At 40.4% G+C, this 18,577-nt stretch overlaps 1 protein-coding gene across 6 annotated transcripts in view; it reads left to right on the plus strand.

The window, feature by feature from the left end:
• Window positions 1–325: 325 nt before the first annotated feature.
• Window positions 326–18,577, plus strand: part of PLEKHA7 (pleckstrin homology domain containing A7) — a 203,416-nt gene continuing 185,164 nt past the window's right edge. Inside the window, exon 1 of one of the 6 annotated variants that reach the window (XM_051966044.1) lies at window positions 326–468. In XM_051966044.1, coding sequence (XP_051822004.1) covers window positions 332–468 — 137 coding nt within the window. In that variant the 5' untranslated portion in view covers window positions 326–331. The remainder of the gene's footprint in view (window positions 469–18,577) is intronic. The other 5 variants (XM_051966041.1, XM_051966043.1, XM_051966042.1 and 2 more) reach the window with 5 other exon arrangements.

Raw genomic sequence — 18,577 nt, forward strand, 5'->3', positions numbered from 1 at the left:
ACTCTTTAACCATTCCCATATTACTGGACATTTTAGGACATTTTGCTCTGTGTGCGTGTGCTTGCAGTAACATGTAGTGCTGCTGCGAAATTCTCTGGAGATAATTTTTTTTTCATTTGTTGATAAGTTTTGTTTTGACCCAGCAATCCCTTAGACAAACTGTCCCCACCAGAGCACATTCCCTGAAAACAGCTTATTTTTCACTTGTTAACAAGAGGGAAGGTTGTGTCCTTTAGCTTAGAAAACTGGGTGCCCACATTGTTATCTTCAGCCAAAGTTTTACTTTCTCTCAATGTCAACTTTATTTACATAGTTGCAGTTGTTTCATATAATGCTTTTTGAGCTCTCCTTTCTTCACCGGGGATCACTTCAAGTCAGGAAGATCATTTTGGGAGCTGGGAGAAGGATGGATTGGAAACTGGAAAGGCTGCATGCCCAGAGACCCATTAGGGGGTTTCCATTGATCAGGTGAGGAGTGATGAGGATCTAATCTAGGCCACTTTTTCTGTGTGAATGGAAAGGAGGGGCTGTGGAAAATGAATAGGATTTAGCCACTCTTTGGATGTCTGTGAAGAAAGATAGAGAAAAGAAGATTGAGAGCTTTTGTTGGATCACTGAGAGGAGGTATTACCCTCAACAGAAATAGGAAATTAGGAAAAAATAGGAGGGAAGACAGAAAATTTAGTTGAATATATGATGAGTTTGAGGTGCTGGAGGAGACATTTAGAAGGCAAGTGAGATGCAAAACAGTGTGGGACAAAGGAGGTGATGGCATTGTGCATTGTGAATATAACATGGTACCATGTCAACCATTACTAGAACAGATTTCCAATTCAGCAAATTTCTATTGGATATCCTTTGTGTGTGAGACACGGTGCTTATGCCCAAATAAATGGGAAATAGTTTCTGGAGGGGTCCCTACCCTCGAGGATCTCGGGAATTAGTGGGGCAGACAGAAGGCATAAATGCCCTGGTGTGTGTTGTGAAAAGTACATGCTGCTTTGGGAACATAAAACACTGCTGGTTGGGGACAAGTGATGACAAACTAGGAAAGAATTCCTGGAGAAGGTGGCCCTCGCTCAGAAGTTTAAAGGATAGCATTCAATAGGTAGAAGTGGAGGGAAGGGGGTGTTTTAGGTAGGAAGAACCCCGTGAACAAAGATTGAAAGGCAAGGTTCTCAGAGTTGGGAAGGACTCAGGCATTTATTAAGAACCTGTTATTGCTAAAAGCTTATTTTCTCATTTGACCCTTCCAACAATGCTGGTGGTAAGTGCTGTTATGATCCATATTTTATAGATGGGAAAACCAAGGCAAACAGAGGTTTAGATTAGCCTAAAATCATACAGCTAAGTAAGTGTCTGAGGCTGGACTTGCACTCAGATATTCCCAGTCCAATGCTTTGCTACATACTTGGAAAAGGAAAGGACCTTATAGAGATATACTTTAGCTCAATGGTTCTCAAAGTATGGTCTAGAGAATCCTGGGGATCTCTGAAACCCTTTTAGAGGGTCTACAAATTCAAAAATAGTTTTTATTTCCAATATGGTAAATGTCTATAAATATAATCCAGATAAAACGCTTTGGAGAGATCCTCAATAATTTTTAATAGGATAAAGATACTGAAAACAAATGTTTGAGAACCACTGCTTTAGCGCAATCTCCTCACCTTCTACAGGGTAGCTATAGAAGGTCCATGGCTCACCCAGAGTTCCATGGCTAACAAGTATCTGAGGCCAGATTTGAACTCAAGTCTGGAGGACCTGAGTTTAAATCCAATGCTTATTTTTCTCCACTGCCTCTTAGCAACTAGTTCAGATTGCCTAGATCATCAGCTAAGTATGGAGGATATGTACAAGGTAAATAGAGTCTGTTGAGAGGGGGCAGTGGTGAGAATGTCCAGGACTTGGGGTCAGAGAACCTGGATGCCCCAGTCTGTTTTCAATCAATCAGCAAAAATTTATTAAACACAAACTGTTCCCTGGCACTGGGGATACAAAGACTTTACATTCTCTGACACTGCTCTGTGTGACCTTAGCCATAACAAACCTCATTAAGACTCAATTTTTTCATCTGTACATTGAGGAGAATAAATCCTTCCCGACTCTAAATCTGCTCTGTATAATTTTTCATAGGCCCAGTAGATATAGAGTCTAGGAGTGGACTATAGACTGTCTCTAGTATGGACCATGGGGAGTGGAGAAAGGGCAGAATCACAGAGATTGGTGATGATGGAGGGGGGAGTCTGTTAGCAGAGATGCAGAGGCCGAGGGGCCCGGTCTTTGTCAGAATTTTCCAAAAGCAGGTGAAGAGACACAGCTAATCATTTCAGAGACCAGGAAAACAAGGAGGGTCCATGTTTTAACAATGTTCTTGTGCTTTCTGCCCTATGGGTATTATTTCCCACCTTCTTGCTTCTTCAAACCACCTCTGACCAGACATCTCCCCACTGCTGTTATCATTATCTTCCTAGAAAACCAGATTGTTGTTTCACCATGACCTTGAATGAGGAAGCAGTGGGACCTAAGACTGGGATTCAGTTTGTTTTCCCCAATGCCCAGCAAAGTCTCAAGTGAAAGAATGGACTTGGGGTAAATGCTCAATGAATTTTATATTTTCTAATTTAAAAAAATATATTTAAAAAATTATGAACTTTAACATTTTTGACAAAGCAAAGAAAAAAAGTATCAAAGCTTCAATAGGAACATGTAATCAAAGCTCTATATAATAAAAAAATTTAATTCTTTGTATTCCTTTGCAGTCTAATCTCATAATTTGTGAATGCATAAAATTCTTTATATAGTTGCAATCAAAATATATCCAGTTATTCTAGTGCTTCCTTTCCCCGGTTTTTACTTTGTTTAAATTTTTTCCATTATACCCCTCAATTTGGTCTGCCATTCCCTTTGAAAATATAGGTAGCTTTTGTTTTTTTTTGCTGATTGGCTCCTATTACACAGCTGTGAGGGTTACCTTAAAGGAAAGTCTCTCTTTTTCATTTCCCCCCCTTTTTAAAGTTATATCCCCAATAATGAGATTATTTTGTCAGTGGGTTTGTCGGATTTGAGTAACTTTTATTTTGGGTCCTGCCAGGTAGCACTCTGAAAAGGTTGTCCCGGTTTATATTCCCACTACTAAGAGCAGTGCCTTCTCTAGAACTTAGCTTTGTCATATATGTATTTTAGCCAGTATGACACAATTCTTCCAGAGAGACTGAGGCATGTAGTGGCAAGAGCACAGACTTGGAGTTGAGGGAGACCTGACTTTAAATTCTGTTTCTGACACTTGTCCTGTGTGACCAAGCACAGGTCATTCATTTTTGGGCTTTGATTTCCCCACCTGTAAAATGAGGGAAGTTGCACCAGATGATCTATTCCGATGCTAAAAGGATTTAGAAAAACCTAAACAGCCATAATGGTCAGGTTTTGGTACTATTCGGTTGTTAAAATTGCTTAAGGTTGGTTGGTTGTTAAACTTTAGTAGCTTAAAAAGTACACTAAGATTTTTGGGACACTTTGAATATGCTATGTCCTATTCCCACCTCCCCCCACTTCTGTTATACCCAACCGTCTCATCTGTCTCTTCTCCTTTCCTTCTAAACTTTTGAAGGAACCTACACTCAATGACTCCGTTTATTACCTTCTCTTTCTCTATGAATCTTCATAATCTGATGTTAGTCTCAATCACTGTACTGAAACTGTTCTCTTTAAAACAAAACAAAAACATTCTGTTTTTATATCACTTTTGTTTCTGAATATACTGTTCTTCTCTGATCTCTTAGCCATCCCTTTTAACAAGGAATTAAAAAAACCAAACTAATCAATACATAAATGGAGTCTGCCCCTCCTCATCTATATCTATTTATAGATAGACAAATATATTATTATACATAAATAATATAATACGATATATTATATAGAAAATAAATATAAATATAAATATAGTGCTCCTTTGGTCCCTAGTCCCCATAAAGAAAGTACATGTTCTCCTTTCTTTCCTGGAGCCAGGCTTGACCATTATGATGACACAGTTGCAGTAAGTTATCTCTCTAACCTTTTCAACTTGTGTCAATTTTTATAAGTCTTTTCATGCTTGTCTGAATACTTCATATTCATTTTTTCCTAGAAAGAATGAAACTTGCTTTCTTGAAGATCACTAATGATAAAAACAAAAGATAGCAATAATAATTCAAAAACTGTTTAAAATAAAGGTCACCAGTGACCTAATCACCCAATCCAATGGCCTTTTCTAGTCCCCTTGGAGGCAGACAGCATAGGCTGGCCCACCCTCAAAGATACCTCTTTGCTTTAGAGAGATCATGATTCCTCTTCCTTTTATTCGATTCCCCTAATGAAGCCTATCTTCTTTCCATCTCTTTAAGGTGACAGTTCTCCAAGGGTCTTTTGATCATTATCTTTACATAGATTATTCCTAAAGTTGTGTGTCTAGATCTGACCTCTCCCCTGAGTTCCAGACCCAATTTCCAAACTTCCTACAGAGCATCTTGACCTGTTTCCGCAATATTTCACACTCATTACATCCCAAACTGAGTTTGTTCTCCCCCCACCCCTACCTGCTCTTCCTCGGATGGTTTATTTCTGTTTTTGGCACCATCCAGTTTTCAGTGGAACCATTTAGCATTTCTGATGGTCTGCAGGAAAGAGTAATGACTCTGCAATCACAAATCCTGCCTCTGATTCTTACTAGCAGTGTGACTTTGGGCAAGTCATTTAACCCTCCCTTCTCCCATAGCCACAGTGACCATGACTGTGACAGTGATGTGCCAGAAAAAAAGCTTCCTTGGGGGAGCAGTGGAGTTGGATTGGAATTAGTGTCTTTCCTTTCCATTCTCTGGCCTCAGGTAGGTTGGTTTGGTTTTTTTTCCCTGTATAATGAGAAGGTTGGACAGTGTTCTATTTCTCACATTCTGTACTTCTGAGTCTTGCAAGAATCAGGAGCTCTTAGTCACTGCCTGCTTCCTTTACCTCAGGATTCTTTAAAATGAGTTCTTATCTCATCTCGGAGAGTACCAGAGGCACCCCACCTGGTTCTGTCCGTCCTTAATCACTTTAAGAAGGATTAAAAGTTTCCATTCTGTTAGAAAGCCAGGGGGAAATTCCAAGGGGCTTCGAATAGTGTAAAATTTCATTGAAACTTCCAGCCAGAAAAGTCCCTGAAAAAAGGGAAGGATGTTTTACCATCCCAGAAGCTTTGGCATGGGACTGTGGGAAAGGAGCCATATTCTACTGGTTTTTCACTTCCGTGTGTGTGTGTTCGTGTTCGTGTGTTTGTTCTCTCTCGTGTGTTTTCACTCTTCTGAATTGCCTGGGAGGCCAATCTCCGACTTCCCTCAGCTTTTTAATTGACGACCTGTCTCTTGTACCTAGTGTGTTAACTGGCTGACCATTGGATGCTTTAGTTCTGATAATTGTTAACTTGTGGCTTTTTAATGGCTTGAGTACCTTGCCAGCTGAGAGAGGAAAGCCAAAAGCTTGGGAGCTAATGTTTCTGGTGTTTCAGGTGTCTCCTGAGGCAGTAATTGGTGAAAGAAGAGGTCCCTTAAGACTGTCAGGTTCACACACACTGGCTTGTTCCTTCATTCAAGGACTGGAGAGCTTACTTATGGTCTCATACAATGATATTTTGTTCATTCTTGGGAGCTTGTAGAGGCAAAGAAGGGAGCCTCTATGTCACTGGATGTCTCCGGCCGATATAAAGGATTTCAGGCTTATGAGGGTCATTTATACAGATTTTAAACATACAACACTCTGTCTTAGTACATGGTGATTATCTAAGGGTTGGCTAGTTCTCCATATGGTCACAGAATTCAGAGCTGGAAGGAACTTTAGAGATTATTTGGATCAGCCATGGCTCCACTCTCCCCCCATCCTCCACTCCACAAACTCGGGGATCCAGAGTTTGGAAAGAATGCACTCAAGGTGGTACAGTGGGTAAGTAAAGGAGACAGGAACTAATCGAGCTCAGGCCTTTCAGCTCCAGACTCGGTGTTCTTGCAATTCATATGGCGTCTTGACAACCTGGAGAGCTTCCTTGTAAGCACTGATGTGGAAGCACACAGGGCAATGGGTCTAGCTCTCATTTGGAGTCTAAAGAATGGAAAGATAGACAAGAGATAAGGTGTGGTTTATGTCGCCAAAACGCTAGGATGGAGTCAGTCTACAAATATTTATTTGGCTTAACAGTAGAAATATCAAGACTCAGAAAAAATTGGAAATAGGAAAATTTCCTCATTTCTCTCTCCCCATCTCTCCCCTTACACATATAACCCAAGCTCTCTTTCTTCTTTTTTGAAAAACATGACAGAAATGGAAAAAAAAATTATGAATTTTTAAATGATGGATAAAATCTTTACTACAGGTTATGTAAATATTGTTTCCCAGACTTCCTTCTCTCTCTCTCTCTCTCTCTCTCTCTCACACACACACACACACACACACTCACACTCTATGAAAGTTCTATGATAGAAAAAATACATACAGCTAACTAGAACAGTCACTTAATCTGCCCGGATAATACAGTTTATTATGCATTTCTTGTTACATGACCTAGATACTAGTAGCCTTTTCAAGAAAAAAAGACACCACAGGGTCTAATATCTTCCTCAAAAGAGCACTTTGGGGATCGATAGGTCAAGTATTAAATTACTCCCATTTTACAGAAGAGGAAATTGAGGTTTGATGAATTATGAGGTTAATTGGAATTCACTAAAGATCACACAGCTATTAAATGGCAGAGACAGGATTCTATCCAGGACTTGTTCAAAATTTCATGTTCTTTCCATTAAGTCCATTTTCACATAAAAGTACAAAAGATGACTTAAAACAGGAAGAATCTGATTATCAGTAATTTTTGTGCTGCATGTGACTAGACTACAAACCAAGCAACCCTGAAGACAATCATGGTGTTTGAAAATGACTTAAATGTAGCTGAGTTCAGGGCTCTTTGGTCCAGAACTACAGGCTGGGAACTTACTTAGTCCCTCCCTTCTGCACATAGCACGGGAGTGAGGCCTTTGCAGAATGAGGCCCTCTGGCTTTCCCCACTCCCCTGTCATGTACATGGAGGAAGAAATTGGTCCGGTTGTGCTGGGAAACCCTCTCATCAGAGCAGGAGAGGGTAGTAGAACTTATCCTAAAATAGGCAAGGATTTTCTGAATTTCTCGAAGAGCCAGAAATTGCTGATAGAGACAGCTTAGTAAAGGAGACCAATTAGTTGGAGTTCTGTGTGATAAAAGTTGTATTAGATGAATTTAGAGGGCCCCTTCTTTTTCTTTCTTTCTTTCTTTCTTTCTTTCTTTCTTTCTTTCTTTCTTTCTTTCTTTCTTTCTTTCTTTCTTTCTTTCTTTCTTTCTTTCTTTCTTTCTTTCTTTCTTTCTTTCTTCTTTCTTCTTTCTCTTTCTTTCTTCTTTTCTTTTCTTTCTTTCTTCTTTCTTCTTTCTCTTTCTTTCTTTCTTTCTTTCTTTCTTTCTTTCTCTTCTTTCTTTCTTTCTTTCTTTCTTTCTTTTTCTTTCTTTCTTTCTTTCTTTCCTTCTTTCTCTCTTCTTTCTTCTCTCTTCTCTTCTTTCTTTCTCTCTTCTTTCTTCTTTCTTTCTTCTCTTTCTTTCTCTCTTCTCTTCTCTCTCTCTCTCTCTTCTCTCTCTTCTTTCTTCTTTCTTTCTTTTTCTTTCTTTCTTTCTTCTTCTTTCTTTCTTCTTTCTCTCTTTCCTTCTTTCTTTCTCTTCCTTTCTTCTCTCTTCCTTCCTTCCTTCTTTTTTCCTCCCTCCCTCCCTCCTTCCCTTCTTCCCTCCCTCTCTCTCTCTCTCCCTCCCTCCCTCCCTCCCTTCCTTCCTTCCTTCCTTCCCTCCCTCCCCCTCTTTCTTTTTTTCTTTCTTTGGCATTTGTGGTTAAGTGACTGGCCCAGGTTCACATAGCTCGGAAGCTTCTCTCCTTTTCTAAATGAAATCTTTCTGTTTGATATTGTGAAAGGACAATGAGTCCTGAAAATGTAGAACTTTTCCTTCTTGGTGGTTTCTTCAGTTCTGAAGGTTTACCTACTTCTCATTAATTGCTAGAAACCAAAATCTAATTGCTTAAAGTTCAAAAGCTGATAGCCCTATTTATAACACAATCCAACAATACTTAAATCTAATTTTAGTCAGTAAATTTGCATATATTGCCTAAATAAATTTTAAGTTGAACATGCTAAATAGGCTAATTTTATGAACCAATCAAATTAGACAGCAACCAGTGAGCCAGACATTGTGCCAAGTGCTGTGGATACAAAAACAAAAAACAAAAAAACAGATATAGGCCCTGTCCTCAAGAAGCTTACATTGTATTGATAGAAGGGGTGCATATAATATATGTACATTATGTTATGCTATGTCATTTATGCATTGGTTTACATATTTATATTTGTATCATATATTTGTATAACGTGTATATGTAGGAATGAATATATATATATACACACACACACACATTATTCATTTTTTTATACTTAAAGTTAGCTTTAAGAAAGGAACTTTAGATGGTAAAGGATTTTCTAGAAGATATGAATATTTTTCAACTTTTCTTCAAATCCTGTGTCTTGAAAATGTGGTTTTTGACTTAGCTTTAAAATTTTTAAAAAATTGGTGTGTTTGATAATTGCTTATTTTGTGCCTAACCCTGCTGTGGATGCTAGGTTAAGATGTATGAGAAGTAGTAGACTTGCTCCCTCTGTACATACGTGAATGTACACACACATACAGAGTGTAAAACAGTCTGATAACAGTCAGGTTTGTAACTCTAAAGAGGATCTAAGATAGTTGTGAATCAAATGAAATATTTATAATATACTTAAAGGCACAGAGCCTGGCACACAGTAAGTACTTAATAAATGCTTGTTCCCTTTTTCTTCTCCCTTTTTTGGGAGGGGGAGTTGCGTTGCATCTCTAGAGTAGGATGATCTGGCCGCTGTCCAGGAGAGGCAGCCACATAAGTCCCCAGTGGGCAGGGAGAGGATTGGGCGCTCCCTATTTCTTTACCCTGCAGTGATAATGGAGCAGGTGCGAATCCTGGCTCTGCTATTTTTACTGTGTGACCATTTAAGGAACCTCTCTGAGCTTCTTGCCACCTTTCTTAAATGAAGGGGTTGGATTTAAACTTTCTGGAGGCAGAGACTATTTTAATTTTAATTTTTGTATCTCAGCCCCAAACAACACCCGGCATTTTTGCTGTTCGGGTGTTCAGTCAGGTCCCTGTGGACCATCCTGACAAAGATACTGGTTTGCCATTTCTTTCTCTGGATTGTGGCAAACAGAGGCAAAGTGACGAGGTCATAGAACTAGTAAAAATGTGAGCTTAAATTTGAACTCACATCTTTCTGACTCCATACTATGTAGTGAGCCACCCAGCTGCCTGGCATACAGTAGGTGCTTAATAAATGCTTGTAGAATTGAACTGAGATTATGGATTAAGTTATGGATTTTCTTCCAGAGACCTGTGAAAAGTGGACACATTTCTTAGCTCTCTGATTGGGTTTGGATGCCCGAGATTAGCTGAAAGAAGGGAATTGCGAAGATATCTGAGAGAAGTTGCTTTGAAGACAGGGAGTCTGGTTACATGAGGGTCTTTGGAGGGTCTTCCCAGCATTCAGAGCTGTAGGGGCTCTTAGGTCTGGAATCCTACAGACATTTCTCAGAGGATGTCGGGTGTAGGGTGGGGCTGTAAAATTTAGATACAAAAAATAATTTTTTTTCTTTTGCAAACCAAAAATACAAAGAAGCGCTTCAGAAAGGGTGGGCAGGAGCCGCCCTCTCAGAGGGCCGAATAAATTGGGCTCCTTGGGGGTGGGGCTGACCCCAGATGACTTGCCCTCTTTTTGGAATCCTGGCAGCAATCAGAAGCAGAAGGGCTTGGAAGGGATTGCCCTTGGCCTCCAGGGAGGGCAACTCAAGTGTCCCAGCAAGCCTCGATCGCCAGGCTCAGGCTCCAGCGCAGTCAGAGCAGGTGACACACAGCAGGAGGTCAGTACGAACACGGGCTCACCACTGTAGCCTTTGGGTGGGTGCTGTTGAGAGAAATATAATTAGAACTTTGTGTGTGTGTGTGTGTGTGTGTGTGTGTGTGTGTGTGTGTGTGTCCTGGGTCTAGAAATATTTGGCCGTGTAACAAGACAGGGAATAGGTTTTTCCTGGTTTTTGTACATCAGAGTAGAAAAGGATGTGTCTGGGGGAGGGTTTGGAGCTCCCCAAAATTCATAAAATTGGCTGCTTACCTCTGAGGGCTGTGAAGGATGTGTATGGATAAGCACCCCATCCATCACCAGAAGCCATTTTCCCTAATCCCCAGTGAGCATCCTCTACTGCTTACTTCTATAGCTGATGGAAGGAGAGTTTGGAAAGTTTTAATGTACATTGCTGTTATTCATCAGATTTAGGAAGCGTTTGCTTAGATGTCCAGTGACAAGAGCCTGGACTTTGACCTAGGGTCAGATCACGCAGCCAATGTCTGAGGACAGATTTGAACTCAGGAAGATGAGTATTACTGGTGCTTTATCCACTTTGCCACCAGCTGCCCCTAAATGATTCATTTCTTTCTGTCTCTGTTCTGTCAATTATAAAATGGGAATCTGGACTCCATATCTCCAAAGCCCCAGCCAGCTCTAAGTCACAGATTACCAGATTTCTTTTTTAATATTATATATATTACATTTTAAATTTCAAGAACTTACTTCAGGAAGAGCAGGGTGGGTGGGAAGGCAGAATTCATAAAGATTCTGCAGAATAGGGTTTGTTGGCTGTGGGAGTTTATCTCTGACAATCCCTGATTAGAATTTCTGCGGTTGCTTGTTTTGGGGAGGGCAGAGGAGAGATCATGGCAGGCTGCTGGGGAAATCCCATTTTCATAGAAAGTCTAGCTTTGTTTCTGGTCCAGGCTGCCTCAGTCCAAGCCAGGAAAAGTGCGGTTCATGGTGGGTTGTGCAGCTAATATTTAGCCATTAGCTTGAAGAATCAAATAAATTTCAAAAATAGGACATCGCATGAGCGCCCGGGTACCTCTGTAGCCTCTCTGAATGTTGGGTGAGCAGTTTTGCGTGGGGTTGGGTAACAATTGAGGGGGACTGGCTGAAAGAGGGACATTCCAAGGGGTGTTGAGAAGGGAAAGTGGTATTTTCAGTGTTTACTCACTCTCCTAACCCCTGAAACAGAGCGAGAGTATTAACAATATAGATAAATCAAGAAATTAGGATACGATGCTTTGAAGAGAGATTGAAAGGAGCTAAGGATTCTTAGAGGAAGAGCTGAGAAGAGAGAGCATCCCAGGTATGTCAAATAACCTAGAAGGATAGAGTGCAGGGGTGCAGTCAGGAGAACCTGAATTCAAATTTAATTCCTGACTTTTTTTAGCTGTGTGATCCTAGGGAAGTCACTTAATCTCTCTTTGCCTGTTTCTTCATCTGTAAAATGGGGGCAATAATGCACCCACCTCCAAGGGTTGTTGTGAGGATCAACTGAGATCATTGCAAAACACTCAGCCTGGCACATAGCACTGTATAAACGTTAGTAATTTACTAGTCCATGCTAAGATATGGAAATGTGCTTCTCTACATTATGGACTGGGCTTCTTTGAGCCACATTTGTTTGCTTTTCCCATCCGATCTGGCTGTTCCTCCATCCTTCATCACCTTCTGTTCTTCTCTTGCTCTAAGGATCATTCCAATGAATCTTCTTCTGTCCCTTCTCCCAGCCTAAGACTTATTACTCGTGGTGCTGGGGCAGGCTTAGGGGTGGCCATAATCTCACTTTGGGCTACTCAGTCATGGACTATTAGAAGGTAGTTTCAGAAATCTAAGCCAGAAAAAACCTCAAAAGTCATCTTTTCCAAGTTATCTGATAAAAATGCCTTCCATAACATAACTGATAATCATCAACCTTGAGGACTTTGAATAAGATAATAATAATAATAGTTAACATATCGTGCCATTAGGTTTGCCTAATGCTTATTTTATTTTATGCAAAAATAGCTTACAACATTCACCTTAAAAACATTTTTTTAAATAACATTCACTTTTGCAAAATCTTGTGTTCCAAATTTTTCTTTTTTTTTCCCTCTCTGCTTTTCTCTCCCCACAACAGCAAGCAATCCGACATAGGTTAAACGTGTTGCCTAATGCTTTTGCAAATATTATCTTGTTGGATTCTCACATTCATTCTGGGAGGTTGGTGCTTTTATTCTTGTTTTATAGATGAGGGAACTAAGGCAGACAATGACTGATGAAATGACTTGCCCAGGATCATTCAACTAGTAGTGTCTGAAGCCAGATTTGAAGGTCAGACTTCTTAACCTTGCTACCTCTAGATGGGCTGTCTGTCACCTTCTTAGGCCTGGACACCACATCTGTCTTAATGTAGCTTTTTGTCTCCCATTTCATATTTTTCACTCTTTGAGTTTATATCCCCTAAAATTCCTTATCTTTCTCAGGTGAGCTGCTGTCTGGCTACGCCTTCCTTCCCCATGTCATTTGAGTTGTGATGGTTGATTTTTTTTTTTAAACATGTGTGAGACTTTATATTTATCCCCATTAAATTTCAGCCCATTAGATTTGTCAAGGATGTCAAGATCACTTTGGAACCTGGCTTTTTTATCCGCTGTTGCCATACCTACGAACTATGTTCTCTGCATATTTGATGATCGTGCCTTCTGTGCTTTCATCTAAGTCATTGAGAAAAATATCAAACCTCATAGGGCCAAGTGCAGGTCCCCAGAGTACTTCCCTGGAGGTTTCTTTCCAGGAGGACATAGGATCATTAAATTACTTCTTTTTGGGTCATGACTCGTCGTGAATTTTCTTATTTTACGGGGAAGAAACTGATCCCCAAAAGATGGTTTGTGGTTTCATAAGCTGAGACCCAAATTCCTCTCCTCTTTCTTCTCTGTCTCTGAATAAATATAAAATATTATATGTGTATATTTCATTTAAGAAATATAGAATATTATACATATATATATATATTTAGAAAGAGAGAGTAGGTAGATATTTCTACCATTTGTGTTTATACATATATGTATATATATATACACACATATACATCTATATGTACTTTTTTGCTTTAGGAAGATACCTTTTTAATTTGAAAAAAACTTCTCAGAGCTAGACATGGTGCATATATATAGTCCCTGCTACTGGGCAGGCTGAGGCTGGGGGAATTATCGGAGCTGAGGAGTTCTGAGTAACTCAGTAAAACTGATGGGGAATCTAAGTCTGGTACCATTATGGAGAGCCCTTCGGGGAGAGATGTGCCTTCTGGCTGCCTCGAGAGGGGTAAGCTAATCATGGTTGGAAATTTCTGGTCAGAGGTTCTAGGTTCTTCAAGGGTCAGTTTCATGAGTGACCTCCATTCTTTTAGCATGAGGTGGGAAAAAAACAAGCAAATAAACCAATAACTCTAACTTTCCACATGATAGTAGCTGTACTATTACTATTTGTGAATTGAGAAAATACATGATAATTAAAAAAAGACTATAAACAGTGATATGTATAAGTGAATTTGATCTTAATCACAGAAGCAGCTGTATAGAGTTGAAAAATAGTAATATTTTTATGTTGGAGATATTCAATTTATAAAAGGTATATATTGTTAATTACTTATTCTACTGAGACATCCTGCATTTTTTTTATTGGAACAAAATAAACCCCAGCATCACAGTTTTTAGGATGCAGATTGATTTGGGGGCCTTGATCAATAATTCTGCAGACCCCCCCCAAGGGTTCCACTGATTGAGGAACCACCTAATGACTTCTTTTGTCCCTTCTCCCCACCCTCCAGGTTGGGAAGTTTATCCAGGGAGTTCCCTCTGAGCATCAGCAGGCAGAGGAGGATTAGTAGACTTTATTTTCACAGTGTGTTTCTCTTTCTTTCAACCTCCTGCCCAGATGTGGTCTCAGATACAATCCACTTTTTTTCCTTCTTTCTGGCTTCTGTGGTTAGTGACCTGGGCGGCTGGCTTTCCATGCCATCTTGTTTCCTCCAGGGGGGCCAGACTCCAGGATGGTATATTTTCCTTTATGAGACTTAGGATGATATGCTTTTCTTTATGAGAATGGGAGTCGGGGAAAAGGGGAAACCTTTTTGGAAAACAGGCAGCTGGGATTCTTTCTTTCTGGATTTCAGTTTCTTTATTTTTAAAATGAGTAGGTTGGACTCAATGCCCTTATACCCTCAATCCTAGTATCCTCTCTCCAGGCTTTTCAGGGAATGGAATTATAAATAGGGTTGCTCTTCTCTCTCAGACCAATGAATGCCCTGAATAGTTCACTTAGTTTACTCACATCCTGGAAAAAAGCAGCTCTCGGGGCAGTTACAGAGGAGGATGCTGGGAGATTAGGGTTTGACTTTGGGGACCAGCCAGAGCCAAGGAAATTTGGTTGTCAGGATGCTATAAAACCGACCTGTCATTTCACAGATTTATAATTTCATAAATGGAAACTTGGAAGGGATTCCAGGGGCCATTAAAGTCCAGTTCCTTCTTTTTACAGATGAGGAAAGTGAGGTTCAGATGCATTCAGTCAGTTGATAAACATTCATTAGGTGCCTATTGTGTGCCAGGCAGTGTGATAAATAAATCTTACAGCTAATAAGTCTCTGGGGAAAATTTGAATTCTGATCTTCCTGATTTCAAATCAAGAATAGCTTGCTCTAGAGTGCCCATAATGGATGACTATATCCTGTTTCTGGTGGTACTTTCTTCGGGGCCGTGGGACATCTTCACACTCTTCCAAGAGCATACCAAAAAGGTATATCACGGTTAATCTTCCCTATCCCCAGGAGAAAGAAAGGCTTAGCAACAGTGATATCCCAGTGCAAGGTAGCTTGCCACTTTGAATTGTCTCCTTTGTTCATTCATTGGCCAAACATGGATTAAATGCTGACTGTGTGCAGAACTCAATACTAGGTGCTGGGAGATAGAAGATTTGAATAAGACCATCTCTGATCTCTTGGAGCTTTCAGGAAAAACAGAATGTCATAGGATGAAAGATCTAGACTGTGATGAGAGATTTAGATTGTAGTACACATTTTACAAATGGGGAAAGTGAGGCCCAGAGAGGTCAAATGAATTGTTCCAGAGGACTAAATAGCATAGCTGTTATTCAAACTCTTGGGTACATTTGCTCCAAATCTTTCTAGCTGTCTTAGGGCTTTTTTTTTTTTTCTTTTTTGAACCAGGGCTGAGTCAAGAATCTTTAATTTGAAATCCTGCCTCAGATACCAGCTGGGTGGGCCTGAGCAAATCACTTAGCTTCTCTCAGATGGAGTGTCTCCTTTTCTAAAATGGGGATAATAGCATCTTCCTCATGGGTTGTGTGTTAAGCTTTTCAAGGATTAAAGTTTTATAGAAATATTCATTATCAATGTACCTTACTGTCCCTTTCTGTTACAGCCTATTCTCCCCAGGAGATTCACCAGCTCCCTTTTCTAAGTATAGCTTCTAAATCATCAGTTCTCTGGAGAGGAATGGAAATAGAAGAAGGATGGCTGAATGGCATCTTTCAATCTCTTAAGGTAGAGACTTTGTGACCCTGAACAAGCCACTCAATTTCTGTCTGCCTCAGTTTCCTCATCTGTAAAGTGGCAATAATAGCAGCATCTATGTCCCAGGGTTATTTAGAGGATTATATAGTTTCATTAGATGATGAAATAACATCTCTAAAGTGCTTAGCACAGAGCCTGGCACAAAGTAGCTGCTTAATAAATGCTTACTGGCTTGTTTGTTTTCTTTAGCCAAAAGTTCCGCATTGAAGTCCCATTTTTGCCAGCTAATTCATTTTTCCTGGGCATTTGGCTTTCATCTTGTGTAAAATGAGCAACCCAATCTTCACTGTCTCCAAGGTCCCTTCTGGATACAACAATATGAAGAAACTGGGGAAATTAAGCAGTACTTATTTGAGATGAACATACCCTTCAACAGGAAACACCCAGAGGCTCCTCTGGCTGAGATGGTTTTGTTCCTCTCCTCCCCCCCCCACCCCCCTTCCCTCTTCTCTAATAGTTTCCGACTGAGTGGGCTGTGTCTGTTCCTCAGTCCAAATTCCCTAAAGGAAGCTGCTGTCCTTTGTCCTGCCAAGCCCGTGGAGTGGAGCTTTGGGTGGGGAGACAGAAGCCAGTGTGCAGAAGGGTGCTTGTTGGGACAAAACGAGGCTGAATGTGGGATGGACTGTGGGAAGGATTCCTGCTCCTGACCAGGCAGAACTTGGGACAAATGACCCTAAGCCCTTAGGAGCGGGCAGTTGTTCTAGGATAAAATAAAGTTCTGCTTTAGGCATTGCTGTAGATGCCTTTGCACCTCACTTTCCCTGTCTCTGTCTGGAAGGGAAAATGCCCTTGCTCTCCCTTTCTTAGATCTTCAGGAATAGGAGAGGCTTTATCCAGAAAGGCTAGAAATGCTTTTTTCTCTTATTTTGGCCATGTCAGTCCTGTGAGGATAAATTTTACATGATAGCCAGCCAGAAGCTAGATGACTACTTGCCTGGGATATCGCAGAAGGAACCCTTGGTCATATATGGCTTTGGTTTATACTTAGATAATCTCTCAGGGGCTCTTCCAACTCTTCTAGGTCCTTGAGGGCAGATGGTGATTTTGTCTTTGGAAAGTATATCCACGTAAGGAATGTCAGTGCTTCTGAGGTACTTGAAGGGAAAAAAAAATTTAGGCTTAGTTGAATTATAGGGAAATGAATAGGAATTATCAATATTAAAATTATTAGGAATTGTGGTTGTCAGATATTGCTATTTTCCTTCATATGCTGCCTCAAATCTGCTAAACTGAGAGAAAAGGGATGTGTGTGTAGGAGAGAGACTCCATGGCATCGTGATATTGTAGAAAGAGACCTGTGAGATCTAGGTTGTTCAGCTAACCAGCTAAGTAACAATTTGGAAATTTTACTTAGACTTCTAGAGCCTCAGTTTCTCCTCTGAAGATTGGATTTGTAAGCGCCCTTCAGCGCTGGTGTTTATTGAGTTCTCCATCTCTGAAGCTGTGAGCTGAGTCATGACATAATTGCTTCCTGTTATCCAGAATCATTGCTCAGAGGCTAATCCTAACTTTTCCCGAGGTGCCTCTCCCTGTCTTCTCATTCCTTGGCTTCTCTGTTCTATCCTTCCTCCTCCTCCATCTCTCTTTCACTCTCACCACGGAACAGAGTGCTATTGTCAGTAGATTTCTTGTTACCCCCATTTCTCCATCTTATGCTGTTCCTCCTTGATTCTATCCAGCAGGCACTTATTAAACACCTGTGGGGCAGGTACTGGGCCAGGTATTGCAAATATGAAGCCAAAAAAATGAAAATTCTTGTTCTCAAGGAACTTATGTCTTCTGGGATAGATACAACATATACAGTGAAAGGTAAGGAAAGGTGGAAAGGGGAAATCAAGGAAGGTTTCATGGAGGAGGTGTCCCTGGAGTTAAATCTTTGAGAAAGATGAGGGTTTGAGATTCAGAAAAGAGAAGGGAAGGCATTCTGGGGGTAGGGAACAGCATATAAAAATGTGAAGGCAAGAAATGAAGTATGGTGTTGGGAGAATCTTGCCATCTTTCATACTCAAAGGAGGAAGAGTTGGCCCTAACTCCTCAAGCCATTTCTTGGGTGCTCCTAACTTCCTCTGAAGTCCAGCCCACCTGACTGCTGCTTTTAATCGGGGACTTAGTCTCCCACCTTCCTTAGAGTCTTTCTATCACCCTACCCCCTGCTATTAGCTGCAATTTTAATATTCACTTTGAAGGCTTATATAAAAATAATAATTTATGGTCCACAATTAGGCAACAATAGCTGACATTTATGGAATAATTAGAGGTTTGCAAAGGACTTTATTTATCTATTTGATTTTCACAACAACCCTAGAAAGAAGATGCTGTAGATACCATTATGTCCCTATTTTATGGATGATGAAACTGAAACTAAGGTTAATGACTTCTTCAGGGTACTACAGCTCAGATCAGAGTCCAGGTTTTCTAATAACAAGATATTTTCCCACATAATAAGATAAAATGTTAGCATTGTATTAAAGTTGGGATTTGAACATAGGTCGCTATAGTAGGTCTCTTAAGTTCCATTGATCTTAAGCATGTGAAAGAGCAATTAAATTTCAACCTGCTTGGCCCTGGAGTGCAGCCTAAAGAGCAAAGGGCAGGAATATCAAGAAGTCGAATTTGAGTTTGCCTGTCAAGTAAAAGGCTTCCTAAGAACTAGGATTAGTGAGGTGATTGGAGTTCTCTTTGTAGAAGTTATTTAGTGGAGCCTCAGTGATCACTTAGCGCACCGAAGAGTGACACAATGTCTGCCATGTTTTCTCCTTGGCTTGGAAAGTCCTGAACTTTCGTTGAGCAGAGCTTAGGCCAAAGGCTGCCAGCCTCCCTTGGGTGGAAGTTGTGGAAGTCAGGAAGCTCTGCACACAGGTGGAGGTGCTCAGGTTTGCTGAAGGGATGACTCCATCCCAATACCTCTGGAGATTACAATGGTTCTCAAACTTTTGTTCTCAGTTATCTTTATTCTATTAAAATTTTTTGAGGAGCTGTCCAAAGAGTTTTTATGTGGGTT

The sequence above is a fragment of the Antechinus flavipes genome, chromosome 6, assembly GCF_016432865.1.
Source record: "Antechinus flavipes isolate AdamAnt ecotype Samford, QLD, Australia chromosome 6, AdamAnt_v2, whole genome shotgun sequence".
Lineage (NCBI taxonomy): Eukaryota > Metazoa > Chordata > Mammalia > Dasyuromorphia > Dasyuridae > Antechinus > Antechinus flavipes.